At 42.5% G+C, this 22,444-nt stretch overlaps 1 protein-coding gene across 4 annotated transcripts; it reads left to right on the forward strand.

Annotated features, from left to right (window-relative positions):
• The first annotated feature begins 585 nt into the window (after positions 1-585).
• On the forward strand, positions 586-21,941 carry DCAF11 (DDB1 and CUL4 associated factor 11). 4 transcript variants are annotated; one of them, XM_044273045.1, is made up of 14 exons: positions 607-867; positions 6,270-6,397; positions 11,420-11,538; positions 12,297-12,352; positions 12,468-12,568; positions 12,768-12,914; positions 15,157-15,211; positions 18,168-18,236; positions 18,468-18,525; positions 18,743-18,928; positions 19,241-19,394; positions 19,486-19,638; positions 20,139-20,245; positions 21,501-21,941. In XM_044273045.1, the coding sequence occupies exons 1-14, from the start codon at positions 713-715 to the stop codon at positions 21,615-21,617; spliced, it is 1,605 nt and encodes a 534-aa protein (XP_044128980.1). In that variant the 5' UTR covers positions 607-712; the 3' UTR covers positions 21,618-21,941. The 4 variants fall into 4 exon arrangements, with proteins under 4 accessions (XP_044129005.1, XP_044128988.1, XP_044128980.1 ...); XM_044273062.1 differs by having other exon boundaries at positions 611-844; XM_044273070.1 differs by lacking the exon at positions 6,270-6,397 and having other exon boundaries at positions 586-867.
• The last annotated feature ends 503 nt before the right edge of the window (positions 21,942-22,444 follow it).

The following is a 22,444-nucleotide window of genomic DNA, read 5'->3' on the forward strand; positions in this document are numbered from 1 at the left end:
TGTGTACAGGAAAGGGACCTGTGCTGATGTCACTGCGCTCATCACATGGTCCATCACATGATCCATCACCATGGTAAAAGATCATGTGATGGACCATGTGATGACCGGAGTGCCGTCACCGCATGACCCTTTTCCTGTACACAGCAAAGAAGAAGGCAGAAGAGAAGCCGGGCTGCGCGAGCAAGTGGATTAAGGTTAGTTCAATTTTTTAATTTTTTTTAACCCCTCCAGCGCTATTGTACTATGCATTCTGTATTAAGAATGCTATTATTTTCCCTTATAACCATGTTATAAGGGAAAATAATACAATCTACACAACCCCGATCCCAAACCCGAACTTCTGTGAAGAAGTTCGGGTTTGGGTACCAAACATGCCGATTTTTCTCACGCGCGTGCAAAACGCATTACAATGTTTTGCACTCGCGTGGAAAAATCGCGCGTGTTCCTGCAACGCCTGTGTGAAACCAGCCTAATAATGGTAATAATGCAATCACAGCATGCTCCATTGGATGCTGTACATAGGATTATACTCCGAGTAAGAGCATTCAGGGCACACAAAATGCATTGAATGAAGAACACTCAAAGAAACGGAAAGTCCATAAGTAAAGCTTCTTCAGAAATATATGCCAGCAATATTAATTCTCCCCTTTTTTTTCTGTGTGTAAAAGTCTTTGTTATATTAAGGCTTCTATGGTGTGCAGGGGAATGGAGAATGGGAACACGCAATAGCAGAAGTACGGGCAGTGGAGGAGCTTCAGGGGATTCTCCAAGAGGCTCCCGCAGCAACTCAGGATCTCGTGGTCTGCAGGATGATGATGACGAGGAGAACGTTGACCTGGCGCAGGTACTGGCGTATCTTCTGCGCAGGTAACGACACCTCACACATGCCATTGTACAGTTCACATACATATCCTTCTATTTCATCTGTCCATACAGCGTCCCCTCATCTGTGCCCAGTTCTATATAGCCCCATAGGTTCCAGCCTCTTTATCCTCTAAATCTGCATTGAGAGGCTACATTGCAGTTGGTGAATAAATGGACCCTGCATTTTAAGTGTGATTGCCACTTCTTGGATTGCTGCGGCGATACTTTGGGTCTGGTGCCATGTGCCACAGGGGTCCCGTGCTGCCCCTATCTGTCTGTCAATCTATTGTGGTGACTACTGGTAGGTTCACACCTGCAGCAGGTAAGGCTAGTTTCACACTAGAGCTAAACGGTTCTGGCAGGCTGTTCTGGTAGAGGAATCCGGCATAGCCGGAAACTGCCAAGTCCTATTGACTATAATGAGACCCAGAGGGGATCCAGTCTGTTTCCAGACCAGTACCGATTTTTGTCCGGCCAAAACGTGGCAGTAATGCCAGAAACAGGTCCCTGCCTGATCCCATCCTAGTCAGTGGGCTCCGGTGGGGAAAGGTAGTATCCAGCTATTCCGTTTACGATGAACTCCGTCAGGCTGTAAAACTAGCCTAACTCTGGCAGTCTGTTCCAGCACAGCAGGATCCACATTCACTGCGATGGGGTCCAATGGGGATCCCATAAATGCTGGCATTTTACAGAAAAAATACAGCTGCTGCTGAAGACGTGTCTTCCTTTATAAATCACATCCGATATATAATTGGCAGGTGCATGGCAGTCTTCTTTTTCTTAGTAGTTATTTAGCTGCCTGTAGTTTATAATGGAAATCCTCAGCTCTCCTTGGTGGACATGTAAAGTATAGAGGAGGGCAGAGGCCTGTACTCAGATGAGACGGGAGGGGAATTTAAGATTCTGCAAAGTCATTGAAGCTGAGCCACAGTCACTAAAGAAGCTAAAATAGCAGCCAAACAGTCAACACTGAAGAAAACAAGTGTCAGGTGAGACAACCACACCCATACATGCTCTAAGATAATTTTAGTGTTCTGGGACAAGCAAAGCTGCTTTTTAGTGTACAGATAATACAGGCCAAAGGCATACGTCAGTGTTTGGTCAGTGATTTTCACATGAGCGTGTCCCTTACACTCCGAGTTCTGGACTTACAGAAGCGCACGGCATTTTCATGATTGATAATGCTGTGCGCCTCTGCATGACGTTTCTGGAAGGGAATCACACTGACAGCTTTATGTCAGTGTGATTCCGTTACAGAAAGGTCAGGCAGAGGCACACCTCATTCTCAATCTTCTGTAGTTCAGGCTGCACGATCCGTGATTCCCACAAGTGACACGCTGGTGTGAAAGAGCCCTAAAGGTCCTGAGGCCAAATGACAATTATCTGGAACTTGCCCATCATTGATCTGAAGGGAGAGCTGCATTTACATGAAATAGTCGTCACCTCTGTATAGGAACATGCGATTGCTACAAGCCACTGGGCGTCCCTATATGGGTTAATTGTTTACCGGCAACACATCACTGTTTACACAGGGTGATGTACTGTCAGCAAATGATGACTTTATGCCCCATGAACAAACGTTTGCCCTTTCATTGGGTGATCAGTGGCACATTTACATTGGGCAGTGATCATAAAAACGCTTGTTGACCCGATCTTCGGCTGGTGTAAAAGGGCCTTTACTTTCCTTCCATCTTTCTGCACATTTATATGTTTATATTCAGAAACTGCAAATGTATTGTTCTTTTCCATCATTCTCCCTTCTGCCTACACTGTGCTGCCCTAGGTACACTATGTATAGACCATACCTCCCTAAGTACTGGGCCTGGCCATACACATTAGGTGACTTTCACACTAGTGTTTTTTGCGGATCCGTCATGGATCTGGAAAAAACGCTTCTGTTACAATAATACAACCGCATGCATCCGTCATGAACGGATCCGGTTGTATTATGTCTTCTATAGCCATGACTGATCCGTCATGAACACCATTCAATGGGGGACGGGTCAGTTTTCTATTGTGCCAACCCCCATTGACTTACATTGTGTGTCAGGACGTATCCACCTTGCTCCGCACCACATGGCGGACAGAAAAACGCTGCATGCAACGTTATTCTGTCCGTGATGGGAGAGCAACCAAACGGAACGGAATGCATTTTGGTGCATTCCATTCCATTTTGTTCGGTTTCGTTTTGTCCCCATTGACAATGAATGGGGACAAAACTGAAGCGTTTTCTTCCGCTATTGAGATCTTATGACGGATCTCAATAGCGGAATTAAAAACGCTAATGTGAAAGTAGCCTTAGATAGCTGTTAGCTGCCAGCCCAATGAGCTTTTGGCCATCTCTGCTGACCACCTCCCCCCTCTCCCAATACACGTACATGCTGTGCTTGGCCAAGCATGCATGTGTTCTGACTGGAGAGAGGGTAGATAGCGCTGACAGCAGCTTATCTCCACGAGAACAAAAGACTTGGACAGTTGATAACCCATCTGCCACATACTTAAATTATGTAGTTGAAATTGGCAGATTCTGCAGAGCCACATCTAATGTGTATGGCCAGCTTAAAGAGGACCGGTCACCACTCCTGACATGCCTGTTTTAAAAGCTACATGCATTCCTCATGTAATTACCGCCCTGGAGCCTCTATTCTTATGGCTCTATGTTGTGCCATTCCTTTATTATTTCTACTAGAAGTTATGAATGAATTGCTAGCAGTCTGCAGTAAGGGTACAGAGGGGTGGTAACCAGCTGGGGTTGTGTCCCTGCACAGTCTCACCTTATCCAGTCAGTGCTGCTATTGTCAGACTGTGCAGGTAACACCCCTCTGTACCCTTACTGCAGTCTGCTAGCAATCCATTTATAACTTCTAGTAGAAATAATACAGAAATGGCACATCGTTTTTTTTTTTTTTGTACTTTTTTAAATTTCAACCCCAGTCTGCTATACTTGGCGAAAGAACCATACTCTACTGCTCCCTACCGCTCCTTTCACTGGTCTTTCTGTCCCTGTCTATAAACGTCTGGTTTAACAGGGTCATCTGCACCGCTGCATCCAGTGACTGGCCTCTGTGGTGACATCCGAATAATGGTATTAAAGTGTCCAAATTACAGCCCGACAATGCAGAAGTTATACTGCCATACAGCACGCAAACAATACTTCCACATAGAGCTCAAATAGTAATACAGTTTATAAATAATTGACATGCATACATTGACGGAATACTTGCAGGGTCTCCTGAAACAGACAGGCATAGCAGACAGAATATCCTGTGTAGGCAGAGAAAAGTACCAGTTCTGGTGGCAGACCCGGTAGGAAGGGGAGGCTTAGGTCAGTGGCGACGTCAGGAAGGGCTGTGTGGAGAGAAACGCCTATCTACTTTTAGGAGGGACACCCCAAAAATTTAAGTAAAAAAATATATATTGCAATTTTGTTTAGCACAGTCTCACATTTCCCAATGTATTTGCTCCTTTTTTATGCATTTTACGCAAAATATTGACCCACATTTACTGCACCAGAATTCTGGCATAAATTATGGAACAATTTGGCGTATCTCATTTTGGACATATTTATGAAGCAAATAAGGCAAAAAGATTAATCTACTTTGCCCGTACTGTGGAAATAGGATGTGGCTTTATGGAAAGGGGGTAAACTTCTGGCACAAAATTTTGTTTCAAAGTGAGCCTTCTGATAGGTGGTATAAAGGTGCGCCAGATCTATCGTCCAGCATCAGTCACTGAAAAGCTGTGTAGTCTGGGTTCACACTTTTTAAAGGGAACCTGTCACCGGGATTTTGCGCATAGAGCTGGGGACATGGGTTGCTAGATGGCCGCTAGCACATCCGCAATACCCAGTCCCCATAGCTCTGTGTGCTTTTATTGTGAATAAAAACTGATTTGATACATATGCAAATTAACCTGATATGAGTCCTGTACATGAAAAGAGTCAGGGACAGGACTCATCTCAGGTTAATTTGCATATGTATCAAATCAGTTTTTATACACAATAAAAGCACACAGAGCTATGGGGACTGGTTATTGTGGATGTGCTAGCGGCCATCTAGCAGTCCATGTCCTCAGCTCTATGGCCAAAATCCAGGTGACAGGTTCCCTTTAAATACAGAGTAGGATTAGTAGGGCCCGTTCACAAAGCTTCTTTTGACGTGGATTCTGCACAAAAAGCCGCTAGTTGCCGCGTGCAATCCGCCTTCCATTTTTTCAGTGGGAGGCCACTCTGACATTCGTGCAGCTGGTGGTTTCAAACCGTGACTGTGAAAAGGGAGGACATGTCCTTTCTTGGCACTGTGTCCAGATCGACACCGCCGGAAGCCGCGGTGGGTGTCCATTCAATAAGGCTAAACCACAAGCGAGTCCACGACATGGAGGTTGAAAATCTGTGCCAGAAATCGCAGTGGATTTTGAACATGGCCTAGATCCCGGTGTCTATTCTGCTCTGTAACATATTTACTAGCTATAGTTACAGTTGGGTTAACCAGTAATTGTTTCAGTCCGTAAGATAAATGTTAGGCTGCCACATACGCCCTATGGCATGTTCAGTTCCTGTGGCTGATGGCTTAGTTCTGACGTACAGAAGCTCAGCATATTTCGGTTTGCATATATATCAAGAAATGATCTAATAGCAGCCAAGTAATATATACCGGCAGCCTAAAATCAACCGTGGAGCTCGTATCAGTCATGATCCAGGCCTCCTTTCCCGTTGCTGTGCACCTCGCAGCCCCTGTATGGCTTTCAGTTCAGAGATTTTCATATCTATTTTTCGATGTTGGCTCCACAGAGATCTCAGTTCTGTCCCACATATTCCTGGAATTGCTACCTAAGGTGTACATTCTGAGTACTAGTAGTATAAGTAATTGAGAGGATATCCTATCCAGTGCCATTCATATCACTCTCAAATGTATCTCTACCCTGATATGCTCTTTTCAGACATCATTTGCTTCCACTATTACATCATTTAACCACATCACACAACTCCTCACTGTTACATTTATCAACATTTTTACTTTTACTGGTCAGTGATATTTTCAACTATAAAGCATTAGATTAATGTAAGCCGAACCCGATGAATCCTGCAGGAGCGGTAGACCATCTCATGTGTATTGGGATCTTCCGACTGATGACAAAAATGTCAGGGGAAGAACGATTGGGTGGTTGGGTTTCAAAATGCCCAACCCTTTTGCCCTCAGGAGAGAGAAGCCACTGCCAGAGGTGTCTGGCAGTGCTTTTCTCCCCTCCCCATTTACAGCACATGCATGCTCGGTTGTGCCCAGCACGGCCAAACAAGCATTTGGCCATCAACTATCTAAGGTGTATGGCCAGCCTAAGTCCACTAGTGGATACTAAATGTATGTGCTAATGTCATTGATGCATTTTATCTTTTCTCTATACTACAGGGGGCAAGTTCGGCTAGTGCAGGGAGGGGGACCAGCAAGTTTGCACCTCGTGCAGTCGCTGTCTGATTCCGACGATGACAATGACAGTGCTTGGGAAGGCTGCATGGGAGACCGCTACAATCCCCCTGGTAAGAATACAACAGAGTTAGCACTTGGCAGTCCCATAGAATTGAATGGAGCAGCTGTGTGACCCCCAACTCTTTCAAGGTAGAGAAAGACAGGACCCCTGTTTTCGTAAATTGGCAGACACTTATCACCTATCCTGTGAATAGGGCACAGTTTTTGTCATGGGGCAACACCTTTAATTGTTCTTTAGAGGTCTTAATTAGGGTTGAGCGAACCCGAACTGCAAAGTTCGTACCGGACTTTGCGAGTTAGGGTACCTGAACCCGGACTTTTTCGGGTGATTTTATTATCCATTATAACATGGTTATAACGGAAAATAATAGCATTCTTAAGACAGAATGCTAAATAAAATGGCCATTGAGGGGTTAAAAATAATTTTTAAAAACTCGCCTCATCAACTTGATTGCGCAGCCGGTATCCTCTTCTTTCTGCAGGATCTGCGATGATGTTTCCGCGCTGACGTCATTGCAGGTCCCGAAGGAAGAAGAGCATACCGGCTGCGCGATCAAGTGGATGAGGTGAGTTTTTATTTATTATTATTATTTTAACCCCTCAATGGCCATTTTATTTAGCATTCTGTCTTAAGAATGCTATTATTTATAATAAAGTGAAGTTCGGGTCCCCATTGACTTTAATGGGGTCCGGGAATTTCAATGGGTTCGCTCATCCCCAGGCTTAATGCATCATTGTTTTTTAAACCCACATAACTGAGCAAGGAAATACAATGCCAACAATATCTTCCAGTATTAGTACAATAGTAACTACTGTAATAGCCCTTTAAACATTAGGGCTGAGCAGAAAAGGAACATCAGCAAGATGTAGTCTGTATTGTGCTGGAGGGGCGTGGCCGGCAGCACATGGAGCAAGTTGCGCTTCAGCACAGCTCTGGCGCTACGTGTATGAGACTGCGGCTCACAGCATCTAAACTATCTCCCAAATCAACCGACACAGAGGGATTATCATTCTGCTCACCCTGATGATGACCAAGACCAAGAAAAAGGCGGCTACAGGCAAACTCACTGAGTTTTTCTCTGCGCTGCACAAGATGGCGGTGGTGGCACACTGCGAAACCCTGGAGAGATGTTTGGGCAGCACAATCACCTGCAGTTACCTGGTCTAGCTCATCTCCAGCACAGGGGCCCTTACTACAGCACCCTACCTCATCTCCCATCAGCTCAGGGGGGCATATGCCGGGAATAAATATGGCCATGCCACAAGTCAGCCAAGAGCCCTTGCTGGGGCAGCACTATGTGACCACTGGGAGGCCCCAGAGACAAATCACGCCACTGGATCATCCCTATGGGGACTGCTCAAATATAATATATCTCCAACAATATCCCATAGTAAATAATACTGGTACTGATAAACCAGTCACAGAATTTTTTCTCAAAGCACTAATGAGTGACCTCAGGTCTTCTCTGCAAGCAGATCTCCGCTCCATGCTGACCCCTTTACAGAACGAGATATCTGAAGTGGGGACACGCACATCCCATCTAGAACATAAAATGTCTGAATTTGCAAAAGCTCATAATGAGTTGGCGGATACTGCAAATGAAAAAGATGAAGAGTTAGCTTCACTTCTTGCAAACGTGATAGATTTAGAAGACCGGTCTTGCGGCAATAATATTAGATTTCGCAGGATTCCGGAAGAGGTGAAGCCTGACCAACTGCACAAATTTTTAACGGACTTCTTCACAGCTCTGTTACCTACCGCACCTCAATCTGAGCTCTTTATCGACAGAGCTCACAGAATACCAAAACCTAAGAGTCTACCAACAGAAATACCTAGAGATGTGCTAGCACGTATTACTTTCTTCCATACTAAAGAAAAACTCATGGTTGCAGCTCGTAATAACCCAGAGGTTCCGCTCCATTTCTCTCTATACGGATCTGTCTGCGGCCACCCTCAATAAAAGACGGAAGTTCCAAGAAGCTACGGAGTTCCTGAGAGCTCACAAAATTCCTTTATAGATAGGGCTTTTCAGCTAAATTGTTGATTTCAAGAGCGGGAAGCAAAATGGTGTTATCTAACCCATCAGAAGCTCTACACTTGATATCTAAGTGGCACTTATCTATACCTCCTGGTCCGGCAATGACCTCAAAACCTGCCTCGCCTTCGCATTTGGAAGAAGAGTGGTATACAGTCCGTCAGGAATTCTCCAAATGACTGAATCATATTGTGAGCAAACGTGCCTTTTTTTTTCCCCCCTTTGGGGGCACTGTTTCATTGTCTCAGGCCTGTTTGGCCAATTCTGGGACTTTTTTGTAACCTTCTCCCCCGGTAACGCCGCTTAACACCTGGAACAGGCGTGTGGGGTCCGAAATATGGGATTCACTATATTTGGTCTTCAGTTTACTGTTTACCTATCTTATTATTATTTAACAATGGCATTTAAATTTTCCTCAATTAATGCTAAAGGCTTAATCAGCCCATTTAAAAGATCTCAACTATGGCGAGACGCGATCAAGTCTAAATCTGATGTCTTGTGTGTCCAGGAGACGCACCTGCTGGGGGCAATCTTCATAGGCTCGGACACTTCCCTATAGTCTTGGCTTCTGCAGCCGCGAAGAAGAGAGGAGTCTCTATAGTCTGTATTGTGCTTACATATCACAAGTCTACATTCACACACTGAACACCACAATATTCTCACACTAGGACAAAACATTTAGAAACTGAAAAACCAGTGGCCTTGTTCCCAGCTGAGAAGCCGAGATAAGTTGTATTGAGTTTAGGCAATCCTGTGATAGCGAAATATCAGGGAGCTGTGCATGTTTTTCAGACTCTGGAGTATATGAAACTTACTGACGGCATGGTACAAATTAAAGTATATAAAAGAAATAAAAAGTTGTGCACTTCACTGTTAAAGGGGTTCTCCTGTCTTTTAATACTGATGACCTATCTTCAGTATAAGTCGCCAATATCAGATCGGCGGGGGTCCGACACCCAGCCATGTCTATGGCAAAGCAGCAGCGAGCAGGAAAAGTGACGTGAGACATGGCCGGGTGTCGCACCCCCGCCGATCTGATATTGATGACCTATCCTGAGGATAGGTCATCAGTATTAAAAGCCCGGAGAACCCCTTTAAGATGACCTAATTACAGTATTTTTCGCTTTATAAGATGCACTCCCCCCCCCCCCCCAAAAAAAAAAGTGGGGGGGAAATGACAGTGCGTCTTATAAAGCGAATGGTGCAATTTTTACATTGCTGACACTGATACATCGCCTGCCGCTATGCTGCACAGCGTGGCCTGCGATGTATCAGTTACAGTAAGTGGTATAGGAGGAGGGGCTGGAGACCGGCAATTGCTGTTGCACTCGCTGCGGGTCCCGGTGCAGTCACTGTACTCTATTACATCGGGCCCTGCTCACAGCAGTCTTTACATGTAAAGTCTGTTTATTCAGTCCTTAACTCTGGTCTGTTAAACTAGCGTAATCTTCTGTAGTAGTACTCACTATCAAAGCGGCAGGCAGGCCGGCAGCGTAACCTCTCTCACTCTTTCCTGCTCCTCCTGCTCCATTCATGAAGTGGGAGGAGCATGAATGAGTTAGTGAGGTTACGCTGCCCGCCGATTTGATAGTACTACTACAAAAGATTACGCTAGTTTAACAAACCAGAGCCACTGGTTAAGGATTGAATAAACAGACTTTACATGTAAAGACTGCTGTGAGCGGGGCCCTGTGTAATGGGGTCACTATGAGATGCTATGTGTCATCCACAGATCCCACCCCCATAACAGTGTCATCCACAGATCCCACCCCCATAACAGTGTCATCCACAGATCCCACCCCCATAACAGTGTCATCCACAGATCCCACCCCCATAACAGTGTCATCCACAGATCCCACCATAACAGTGTCATCCACAGATCCCACCCCCATAACAGTGTCATCCACAGATCCCCCCCATACAGTGTCATCGCACAGATCCCCATAAGTGTCCCAAATCCCCCCCATAACGTTGCGTCATCCACAGATCCCCCCATAACGGTGCGTCATCCACACAAATCATCCCCCCCCCCCCCCCCATAACGTGCATCATCCACAGATCCTTCCCCCCCCCCCCCCATAATGGTGCGTCATCCACAGATCCTTCCCCCCCCCCCCCCATAACGGTGCGTCATCCACAGATCCCCCATAACAGTGTCATCCACAGACCACCATTAGTTCAAAAGCACACCTTTTGGTTCAAAATATTTTTTTTTTCTTATTTTTCTCCTGAAAAACCCAGGTGCATCTTATCATCAGGTGCGTCTTATAAAGCGAAAAATACGGTACATTCTGGAATTGCATTTTAACTCTTTTTACTATGTCTGGCTATTTCTCTTAGTTAGGGCTGCAGATAATTCTCTACAGTTGTTCAGCTCCTCTATTTCTTGTTAGGTCCTCCAACAAACCCGCTTATTGGAAATATTTTCTATTTAGACCATAGGGACACTACTATCAAATTCTTTTATCCCATTAACAACCTATATGTGAATATATAGGGATGGTTTTCTGGATATAATTTTATGAAGTCACCGCATGTATTCTACTTCCTGTTCTGGCTCTTAGCTTGACCTGCCCAGTCAGCCCATTCACTGCAACGGCAGAGGGAAGGCGGATAGGTGACTCCGATTAGAGCATCAGACATTGTGCTGATGAGTACAATGCTCTTCTGTGAGAATCTTTACCTAGGCCTATGAAGAGAACAATAGTGCCATCATATTGTTACACTTACTATTAAACAAGCCAGTAACATCTTCCCCTCACAGCAGCAAAGTGGGTTACATATCTACCGTATATAAGAGGTCTATCTGTCTGTGCTGACTGCTTCAGAAGGACATTATCTTGTATTTAATTTTCAGTGGTAAAGTACTGCCGAAATGAAAAAGAAAAACAACCCCGAATTTTTTTTTTTTCAATGAAATATTTTTATTTATTTAGTTTTTTAAATACCCCTTTCTGACTTGTGTCCCCTAAATGTTCATTATGTTGTAGGAAGATGTTTTTTCCGCATTTTAAATGTTCTCGTCTTCTCTTGCAGTTGATCCCACACCAGACACTACAATGCTGGATCAGAGCCAGATAAGAACCCAGGTCTTGCTCGCTACAGGAAGGCTAGGAGCACGCAGAGAACAGAATGTCACTCGTCTGCTTCTGGAGGTAAAATGTCTCAATCTTAGGGCTTGTTCACACGAACGTTTTTTGCGTTCCATATACGGGCCGTTTTTTGCGTTCCGTATACAGAACCATTCATTTCAATGGTTCCGCAAAAAAAAAAAACTGCGAATGTACTCCGTATGCATTCCATTTCCGTTTTCCGTTCGTTGACAGATAGAACATGTCCTATTATTGCCTGCAAATCATGTTCTGTAGCTCCATTCAAGTCAATGGGTCCACAAAAAAAAAATACAGAACACATTAGGAATGTACTCTGTATGTCTTCCGTATCCGTTCCGTTTTTGCGGAACCATCTATTGAAAATTTTATGCCCAGCCCAATTTTTTCTATATAATTACTGCATACTGTATATACCATACGGAAAAATGGAACGGAACCAGAAACACTACATAAAAAATAAAAACCCTGAAAAACGGATCCAGGAAAAACAGACCACAAAACACTGAAAAAGACATACGGTCGTGTGAACAAGCCCTTAATGGTATCATCAATGGTTTCCAGGATCAGTGAGTGGCGGTGGTATTCACATAAATGATGTGTACTATATTATAACTATACCATAGTAAAAATTTTACTGTTGAAAATATTTGTAGTTTTAGAAATGAAAGCTGAGCTCTGGTTGGTTGCTGTGGGCAAGACACTTTTAGTATTAGACACTTTTGATAAATGATAGCCCCTGAGTTATAATTCTGGCCATTTTATTATAATTCTTCCCCCCATGTTGATTTTGTTGGCTACAGAGAGAGCGAGGAGGGTGTGATTTCTCTCATGGAGTGCGCTGCCGTGTGTCATCTAAGTGAGTACTTAGGCCCCTGCCTACTTTGCCTGTTTTGGTAGTGATTCCCCATTATAGCGCTCTACACATGCTGTGGATAAAATCACTGTTTGAGTTGACAGTTGCTGTGTTGCAGTTTTCTGCCAAACCATGTTTCTGCCACGGATTCGTACACTCAGAAGGCTTTCTGTGGGGTATATTCTTCAGATGGCACCATCTTTATGTCTGCTTGCCAAGGTATAGTATTTCTTGTATCACCATATTATCTGTGTAATGAGCTTATGAGATGGCATGCAAACGTATTTGAAAGTAAAATGTCATGAATATGTAAATAATGGCGCTATTATGTGTGTATAGATAGAATCATCAGGACATTTCTTTTCTCGCCTCGCACATTATTCACAAACCTCATCTGTTCACCTTTATTCAATCTCAGATCAGAATATTCGCCTTTATGATTGCCGATATGGATCCTTCAAGAAGTTTCGGACCATAAAAGCTCGAGATGTGGGCTGGAGCGTCCTTGATGTGGCTTTTACTCCAGACGGAGGACAGTTCTTGTACTCTAGCTGGTCTGACTACAGTTAGTATATACCCATTTATTTCTCCTATCATCCAGTTTAATGATAGTGTGTGTATAGCAGAAGGTAGCTCTAATAATTACAGATCTTTTTCAGGTCATTGTTGTTATTGTTATTAATGGCCTGTCCTTAGGAAAGGTTGGCAACATCTGATCGGGGGTCTGCAACCCTGTTGCCCACCTGTTTCGATGTAGCTATGGTGCTGGAAGTTGGCGGTGGAACTACACAGCTCCGTCCATAGTGTAGTGGACAGAGCTGGTTACTGCAGGACTACTCCCTTTAACTTTAAAAGGAGCAACACTGCAGTAACCAGCTCTGTTCACTACATAATGGAGGGAGCTGTTGAGTTCTGCCCATAACTTCCAGCACCATAGCTACATTGAAACAGCTGATTCTTTGGGGTGCAGGATGCCAGACCCCACCAATCAGATATTGATTCCCCATTCTGATGATATGCCATCAATAACAAAAATCCCTTTGATCTGTGTATTTTATCTTTAAACTTATTGAACTGACTTGTTATTCCCCAACGTAAACCTGTTGCATAATTTGGCTATTGACCACAGTGAGAGGTATACATATTTGTATAGGAAAGTGCAGCAGACTGTACAAAAAGAAGTGTGCCAGAGCATACCACCCAGGCAATGGCCAAAAACCCAGTCTAAAATAAAGTGTGAAGAGACGCAACTGTAGACTGGGTGGCATAGTTGTCGGGCAGATATATGATGCCCGGCTAGTATTGTGCACAGGTTCTATTAAATTCATTTGGAATAGGATCCATGCACTGTACTCGGTGGCTGCTTCAGCGGCTGTACTGTCCAGGGTGTACTATTTTTAGGGTACGTATTGGTGACATTTTCAAACTTTTTTTTTTGTTGCAAAGTTTAGAGTTTACTGTATGGGCTAAATAATGTAATCCGTTTGGATCTTGCAGACACATCAATAACCAATCATGTCTAGTCCATGTTTTTGTTTTTTTGTGGGTTTTTTTATAAAAAAATTTTCTAGTAGAAGAGGTCTTTATTTATTTTGTTCCTTTTGTAGTCTCACATGGGAACTTGAAAATCCATTCTTCTGAGTGCTGGTTTAATGCACTTCCGTAGTTCTGTACTCCAGCAGGCAGCCTATTAGGTCCTGTGTGCTCAGATGCAGATGCGGGGACTATTGTTGAGGCCCAGCTGCCAAAGCAAACAATCACATATGGTGCTGTGCATTTAAGGCCTTAAAAGTGTCAGTTTGATGGCATGTGCAAGCCATTGTAAAGCGGCTCTCAGAGTATCCAAAAACAAATCTGTTTCGCTAGAAGGACATGGTGTATTACATGATCTCTTTAGGTCAGTCGGCAGCTCCGAAAAGCATCACATGACATACATACCGTGACTGACAGACTGCGCCAAGTGATCGTTTTAACAGCTGCTGACTGGCTGAGAGGCATCACGTAAAACGTCATGGAACGCCCCAGGCAGTTTGTGGCTTGTTTTGTGCGTGTAAGTGTACCCTCTATAGAATAACTCTTTTAGGGTAGTGAAAACCTGAAAGAAATGATTTGTGATGAATAATAATGACGAGTACATCTTTCATAGAGGATCTGACACCACTCCTGACATGGAGCATCTTTATCTTAGGGGGAGATATAGCTTTGTGGGTCAGTCTTCATAACCCCTGCACTTTCGGAGGATGCGCCCAATTTATGAAGAGGCTCAGGCCGCATCCTCTCACAACTCTGAGCTTCTATAGATTTCTAGCTTCATTTACGTCAGAAAAGTGGTGTAAAGAAAGATAAATATGCCGCAACATGTAAATTAAAACTGGCTTAGTTGCCCATAGCAACCAATTAGATTCCACCTTTCATTTTGGACAGCTCCTTTGGAAAATAAAAGGTGGAATCTGATTGGTGGCTTTGGGCAACTAAGCCAGTTCTACTTTACACCGGTTTGATAAATTACCCCAGTAGTTTGAACTATGAGATATGTAGTTTGAACTAAGTGTCTGAACTATGAGACACATCCTGTTGACAAGGGGAATGCCAAATTTTTGATGAGCAAGGCATGCACATCACCAATTGCTGCACATTTAAGGGGATTTTTTTGCTATATTTTTTTAACCCTGCAATCACTAAGGTTGCGTGAAACTGGTCCTGACACCTAATATTTGGAGCCGTATTTAATATTATATGCAGATAGTTAGAGAAATATTCTTACTGTACATGTCATGATTGTAATAATGGAGATTTTCATTTTGCAGTTCACATCTGCAACATATATGGGGACACAGAATCACACACTGCACTTGATCTCAGGTACTGTTTGTAGCCACGAAATGCAGAATATAGCACATATATTTTTTCTGTATAGGAGAACATGCAGAAGGAGACAAGTCCAGTTTAAAGTCTTTTCCTCCCTGAAGTGCCAGAAATGGATATGTTTGCTTCTGACAAAGCCTTTTGAAGATCATAGCAACCAATCCTTGCTATGACCTGGAATGTCATGTTTTGTGGTAGCAATTTGCCACCAGACTCGCATGACATTATTATGGGATTACTGTCAGCATGTTCCTGTCAAAAAACAGAGGGACCGTCCTGTCACAGAATGGCTTGACCGGGACAAAAAAAGGCTGGCAGAGCAGGAACTACAAAAAACTGCTGGGGACAGGTAAAGTCTCAGACAATTCCTTTAGTATAACTCTGCAAATCTCTACTATTCTCTTAGAGAAAACGGATACCTGTTTAACCCCCTAAAGACCAGTCCTATTAAAATTTTTCCTCCCTACGTTCCAATAGCCATAATTTATTATTATTATTTTTTTGTTGTTCACATAGCTATATGAGGGTTTATTTTTTGCGGGAGAAGATGCGTTTGTTTTTTAATGCCACTGTATAATTTACTGTGTCTTGTATTGGAAAACGGGGGGAAAAAATTATTTGTGAGGTAAAATTTGAAAAAAAATAAAAAAAACAGAACTCTGCCAATGTTTTTGGGGTTTTGACATCACTAGGTTCACTGACACCCTTATTCTGCGGCTCAGTACGATTGCAGCGATACCAAACTTGTGTTTTTGTTTTGTTTTGTTTCATTAATTTTAAAGAGCTGTATGAGGGCTTGTTTTTTGCGTAACAAACTGTTATTTTTATTGGTACAATTTTTGTGGTATGTGTAATTTTTTTGATCACTGTTATTCAGTTTTTTTGGGGGGACAAGACTTCAAAAATGTTGAATCGTCCGTTTTATTTTTTCTTCCGTTATGGCGTTCACCGCACAGGAATAAAATTTTTTTTTCATATATTTTAATAGTTTGGACATTTTCAGACGTGGAGATACCTAATATTTAATTGTTTATATATTTGTATATATAAAATTGGGAAAGGGGGCAATTTAAACCTTTTTAATACTTTGGGTTTAAAAATAAAAAATAAAATAACGTTTTTTTCCCCTTTTTTTTTATTTTATATTTACTATTCGCCCCCTGAGGGGCTAGTACATGGGATCTTTTTATCCCTTCTCTTATTCACCCTAATAGCATGGAGATTGCCATGACAGGCCTGGAGCACTTCAGCAGCATCCAGGCTGCCATGACAACTGATCAGAGCCCTGCGATTTCACTGCGGGGGCTCCGATTGAAAGGCAGAAGGAGCCGCATCCCTCTGCCTTAACTCACAAGTGCCGTAATCAGCGTTGATTGCAGCACCTGAGGGGATAAACGACAGGGGCGGCGCAATCACTACTCCCGCCATTGTGACAGGGTGCTGGCTGTATGATGCAGCCGGATCCCACTGCGTATGGAGCAGGCACACTGCAGAGTCCCGCTCCATACAAACGCAGGCGCATAATGCCGTGTACGGCGTTATGCGTTAACGGGTTATCCAAACCTGTAAAACCCCTGCACGATACATGATTATAAATACACCAATAATATGCATTGGTTTTCTTTACTTAGAAAGTTAATCTTCTCAATATGATAAGGCTGTAGCTTTGAGGTAATTGGTCAGCCTTGCATGTAGATGTTCCAAATCCCATTAGAAACTTCTAGATTTTTTATTTTGTTGCTGGTGTCTTTATAATCATTTATCAAGTAATATGACTTAGCTTATTAAGCTTAGAAAACTTCTGTTCTCAACATGGTAAGGCTATAGTAAGTAATGCATATTAGAGGTACATGCTAGGACACAGCTCTGCCCTCAGCATGTCAATCAAAGAGAGGGGGGAGTGTTCAGAGCACATGGGTGTTACAAAAGCAGTGCTCAAGGATTCAGCCCCTCCCCCCGGTGTTCCAATGTAATAATTTGCATATGAATAAAAACTGAGATATCTCTGCAGCTGTTTAACGTATGTACAAAAACTGTACCAGGCAGTATTCCTGGTTTAATAGGGTTGATCTTGCTGACAGAGGCTCTTTAATTAATGTCGAGACGCCCACCTCGTCATGAATTAGGCACATCCTCCGGCAGTCCGTGAGGCTAAGATGAACTCTACGCTAGCCCGTAGCTGACATAGATTTCAGTCATTATTTACACCAGAAAACTGGCATAAATGATGATTGTGCCAGGTACGGTGGCCCCACTTGTGCCCTTGTCTCCACCACTCCCCATTTTGTAAAGTGGTGGAAACGCCACTTGCACCTAGATTTAAGTGCAATGGTGTTTAAAAAAGACCCTGGGTTTGCTTTTTTTGTTTTTATATGTTAGTAAACTGGGGTAGGGAGGATGATGAATTCGCTCCCAAAACATTGTTTACAGAAGCACCTATAAAGTGTATTTAAAGGGGTTGTCTCACTTCAGTAAGTGGCATTTATCATGTAGAGGAAGTTAATACAAGGCACTTACTAATGTATTGTGATTGTCCATATTGCTTCCTTTGCTGGCTGGATTCACTTTTCTATCACATTATATAGTGGTAACAGACCACCCTGAAGTCCACCAGTGGTGGTTGTGCTTGCACAATATAGGAAAAAGCACTAGTCTATGTGCACTCCCATGGTCCCGGCCACCAGAGAGGCAGGCTCTTTTTCCTATAGTGTGCAAGTACGACCACCACTAATGGATTGTAGGGTGGTCTGTAACCATGGAAACAAGCAGTGTGTAATGTGATGGAAAAATGAATCCAGCCAGCAAAGGAAGCAATATGGACAATCACAATACATTAGCAAGTGGCTTGTGTTAACTGCCTCTACATGATAAATGCCACTTACTGAAGTGAGGCAACCCCTTTAAGTTCTCTTGTAAATGTCTGCCTAAATGCTGTCTTTTTGTATCTAAACAGCCCATCTGAGAGACGATTTGCAGTTTTCTCTCTCACTGTATCCTGTGATGGTCGAGAAGTGCTTGGTGGGTGAGTAAATATTTGTTTTGAAAGCTCAAGAATATACAGATGCACTTTCATGATAAATATACTGTATCTACATGTGTGTTCAGATAATTTTTATGTATGGGTAGGAGAGATCTGTAAAAAATGCTAACAAATTGTTGTAGGTAACTCTTTAATTACGTGTATCAACATTAATGCAGTACACTTGAAAGCATGAGCTAGAGTTCATACAGTACAGGTACATTCTCTCCACAGAGCCAATGATGGATGTGTGTATGTGTACGACCTAGAACAGAACCGTCGAATACTGAAGGTACAATACCATATTTCCTGACAATTCATCATTCTTTTTACCTAATTTCATGTTTTTACATAATAAAATCTCCATTACCGTTTCGCAACCCTTGTCCTAGTCTCTGCTCTCCATCACAGTTTTCACCTCTATAAATGTAATGCTCTGGTTTCTTTCCGATACATTATCCATCTACTTTTTTTTTGGAGTACCATTTGTTTTCTTTCTTTCTACCTAGATTGACTCTCATGAGGATGATGTGAATGCTGTCTCATTTGCTGATGATAGCTGTCACATCTTGTATTCTGGGGGTGATGACGCTCTATGTAAAGTGTGGGATCGTCGCACAATGCGCGAGGATGATGCCAAACCAGTGGGACTGTTAGCTGGACATCAGGATGGTATCACATTCATTGACAGCAAGGTGAAAACAATGACATTAGGGTATCATGTGCTGCTTTTATTTTTTTTTTTCTGTATTCTGACACTTGCTGTGATCTGTATTACTGTGAAGTCTATTTTTTTTTTTTTGCTTTTTAACTTTAGAAATTCTTTGATCTCAGTTTTCTTGCTGGGTTTTTTGTTTCAGCTTTTTTTTCATCCGTATATGCATTTCATGGTATCATTTATTTTTTTATGAACTTGTGCCAGCATTCCCATTGTGTCTTCAGTTGGGTTTTATAGCTTTAGGGAGTTATTTTTCTTTTATATATTACAATTATTTTTTATATCCCAGGGTGATGCACGATATCTGCTTTCCAACTCAAAAGATCAGAGCATTAAGCTGTGGGACATCAGGCGATTTTCAGGTCAAGAAGGTCTGGAAGCCTCACGGCGAGCAATCACCCAACAGAACTGGGATTACAGGTGGCAACAGGTGCCCAAAAAAGGTGAACTATCCCTCTTCAGCTACACCAAAAGTTTTTTTGTACATAGTATTTTGTCTTTTGTATAAGTTTATTCCTATTGTATATCTTCCAGCTCTCAGGAAAAAACGCCTTCCTGGGGACACATCTCTGATGACCTATCGTGGCCATGGTGTCCTTCACACTTTGATCAGATGTCGCTTCTCCCCTGCAAGCAGCACTGGTCAGCAGTATGTTTATAGTGGATGCTCAACTGGTCGAGTCATCAGTAAGTGAATACATTTACTCATTGTCTTTTACAATTCTTATGTTCAAAACCACATCTGTACCTGCGGCACATACATGTACAGTCCTCTTACTGTTCACCATTCTATACATTATGATCAGTATAGACTTTTGAATTATTGCATTAATTGAACCAAATGTCACAGATGGCACACAATGGATCAATATTTTTTTTTTTTATAATAGATGCTGGGGTATACTAAATTTAAAAATGAAAATACTGTACATCCGTGGCTTTTGATATTATTTTATTATTTATGCTGTTCAGTACTGGTGGGTCACAATGCTCCTTATTAGTTCTACAAAACAAACTTTTTGGCACACAATTGACGCACTGCTGAAATCAGCTGCCCTCAGAAAGCAGTATAAAGGGGTTAATAGGTTCCCTTTAAAACTCTGGTGGAAAGGTATTTGAGAACATTATTAAATGTATAATTAATCAGCTTAGTTATTACAATTGTTCATTATTCTTTGTTTTCGCAGTTTACGACTTGTTAACGGGTCAGATAGTGAAGAAACTGGCCAATCATAAAGCGTGTGTGCGGGACGTAAGCTGGCATCCATGTGACAACAGGCTTGTCAGCAGTTCGGTGAGCGATAATAAATGTATACTGTGTTATGGAAGTATCAGTAGATCTCCTAGTGAATTGTACCCGATTTTTGTAAAAAATTTTGCAAATCATTTATATATCGAGTAATTGTAGGATGGATTAGCGGCTTGTATGTTTCATGTATGGTGGCAAAATAAAGGGGAGTTTCACAACTTGAAAATAAATTCTCTTTAGGTCTCATGCACACGACCGTTATGTGTTTTGCGGTCTGCAAATTGCGAGTGCATGCCGCCATTGTTTTTTCACACTCCCGTAGAAATGTCTTATACTCGTTCGCAAAATGGGACATGGCCTTTTTGCAGGGCTGTGGAATGGACATACAGATGCAGGCAGCACTCTATATGCTGTCCATATCTTTTGTGACCCCCATGGAAATTAACTATCGTGTGCATGAGGCCTTAAGGGGTTGTCTCATCTTACCGTTACTTAGGCGAGATGAGACTGAGTCCCAACCACCAGGTAGCTGGAAAACAGAGTAGCGACCTGGCACTGACTGTTTCAAAGTCGCAGATTGTGATGCGAATAATCTTTGCGCTGCAATCTGTGCCAGTATTATCAGTTCATGTTCTCACAGTACCGAGATAAAGGCAGAGGACACAGCAGACGTCACAAGCAGGTGTCACATGCTTAGTAGTAGCAAAGTAAAATACACCAAGTCAGTCTAATCGTTACTTTTAATATAGTTTGCAATACAATATCCAATGCAGAGCAAAAGCAATGCTGACAGCCAACCGTCGTACAGATAGATGCATATTCAGGCCAGGTAATACAACATCAGATAGGTGTCACATCCCTATGTGTAAGCAGAGTGGCACAGGAAACTACAGAATTCAAAAGTGAGCATATTACAAGGTCTTTTATTTCTATATTGTGCCCAGTTCTGAAATAAAAAACTAACACCTTTTAATACAACCTACTTGTTCTTCATAAGTTGTCAGAGTGCCTGAGATTGACAATCCCCCGTAGTAAAAAATATGGCAGCTAGTGCTGCTTGTATATATGATGTCACTGGTGATATAATCAAGTGGCCGCTAGATCCATGGCCTAACATTTCGGGCCTACGCGTTCATACACAGATGGCTCTATCGCATGCATATGTGTACTACCTAGAGCGAAGGAATGAACGAAATGGTGACTTGATTTTAGCATGTATCTGCTTGCCGCACATTACCAATCTCAGGATCACTATGTGACTATTTCATTCTTTTGATCTTGAATTTTATTTTTACCTCAGTGGGATGGTAAAGTTCTCGTCTGGGATCACCGCCAGTCTGAATTTCATGAAGAGGATTTGCGCACCCCACCATTAGAGTCTGAAGGCAGCCCTGCTAGCAGTTCCTCCTCCTGGTAGCCAACTGCAATGAGCTCTGACACAACACTTGGCTTGCTGTGTGTGAAATTGAAGACAGACAGAACATCAAAGGATTTGCTTAGTATGAGTAGTTTGGTAAATGTAATGTGACAAAGTATGGGTTTCTTCCTGTGAGTTGAAAAAAACGAGGACTACTTCAGATCGCTGACCATGTTAGTGACAGATGTCTGATTTGGTGGTTTGATTCTTTGGGACACAGCAATGATGCCTGTTTTTGACATATTGTAAAAGAAAAGATGTACTATTATAATGTGTTAGTTGTGTCCTGGCTTCTATTTCTATAATAAACTTGTCCCAAATTAATTGCATATCGACTTCTTAATGGTAACAAAAATCTCTAATATTTGGAATATGCACCTAATATTAATGGTATCAGCAGATCCAGACCAGTAACATGGAGGAAATTTAGCACAGCCTGCGCTCCTGAATTCTGGCTATCTCAAGATAGTGATTTGTGACTTTTTGGGCTTGCTTGCCTTTTTGCATTTACACCACTCCAGTTTTGAAAAGTGGTTAATGAGTTTCACTCCTAAATTATCACTGTGACTTTTTTAACTCCGTCCAGTGAGGTAGGTGGCCTAGAATAACTGGAGTAGATTTAACCATGCTCCAAATCTAACAAAACGATCAAGTTGATCAATTTGGAGCAAAGTAAACCAATTCCGACTCAACATTTTTACCCTCATGATAAATTCCCCCCATGGAGTGTGGATCTAAATCTGGATAGAATGGTTTGTTCTCATATGCTACTTCTAGAAGCTCATAAAGAGGCAAGTAGATTTGTATTTGGATGGAGTCACTTACAG

This window comes from Bufo gargarizans, chromosome 1 (genome assembly GCF_014858855.1).
Source record: "Bufo gargarizans isolate SCDJY-AF-19 chromosome 1, ASM1485885v1, whole genome shotgun sequence".
Taxonomy (NCBI): Eukaryota; Metazoa; Chordata; class Amphibia; order Anura; family Bufonidae; genus Bufo; species Bufo gargarizans.

Bases quoted from the DNA above. Each gene is read 5' to 3' on its own strand.
- DCAF11 (XM_044273045.1), top strand. From the start codon at position 713: ATGGGAACACGCAATAGCAGAAGTACGGGCAGTGGAGGAGCTTCAGGG. The intron at 18,237-18,467 runs GTGAGTAAATAT...TTCTCTCCACAG, and splicing joins GGTCGAGAAGTGCTTGGTGG to AGCCAATGATGGATGTGTGT. The intron at 18,929-19,240 runs GTGAAAACAATG...TTTATATCCCAG, and splicing joins TCACATTCATTGACAGCAAG to GGTGATGCACGATATCTGCT.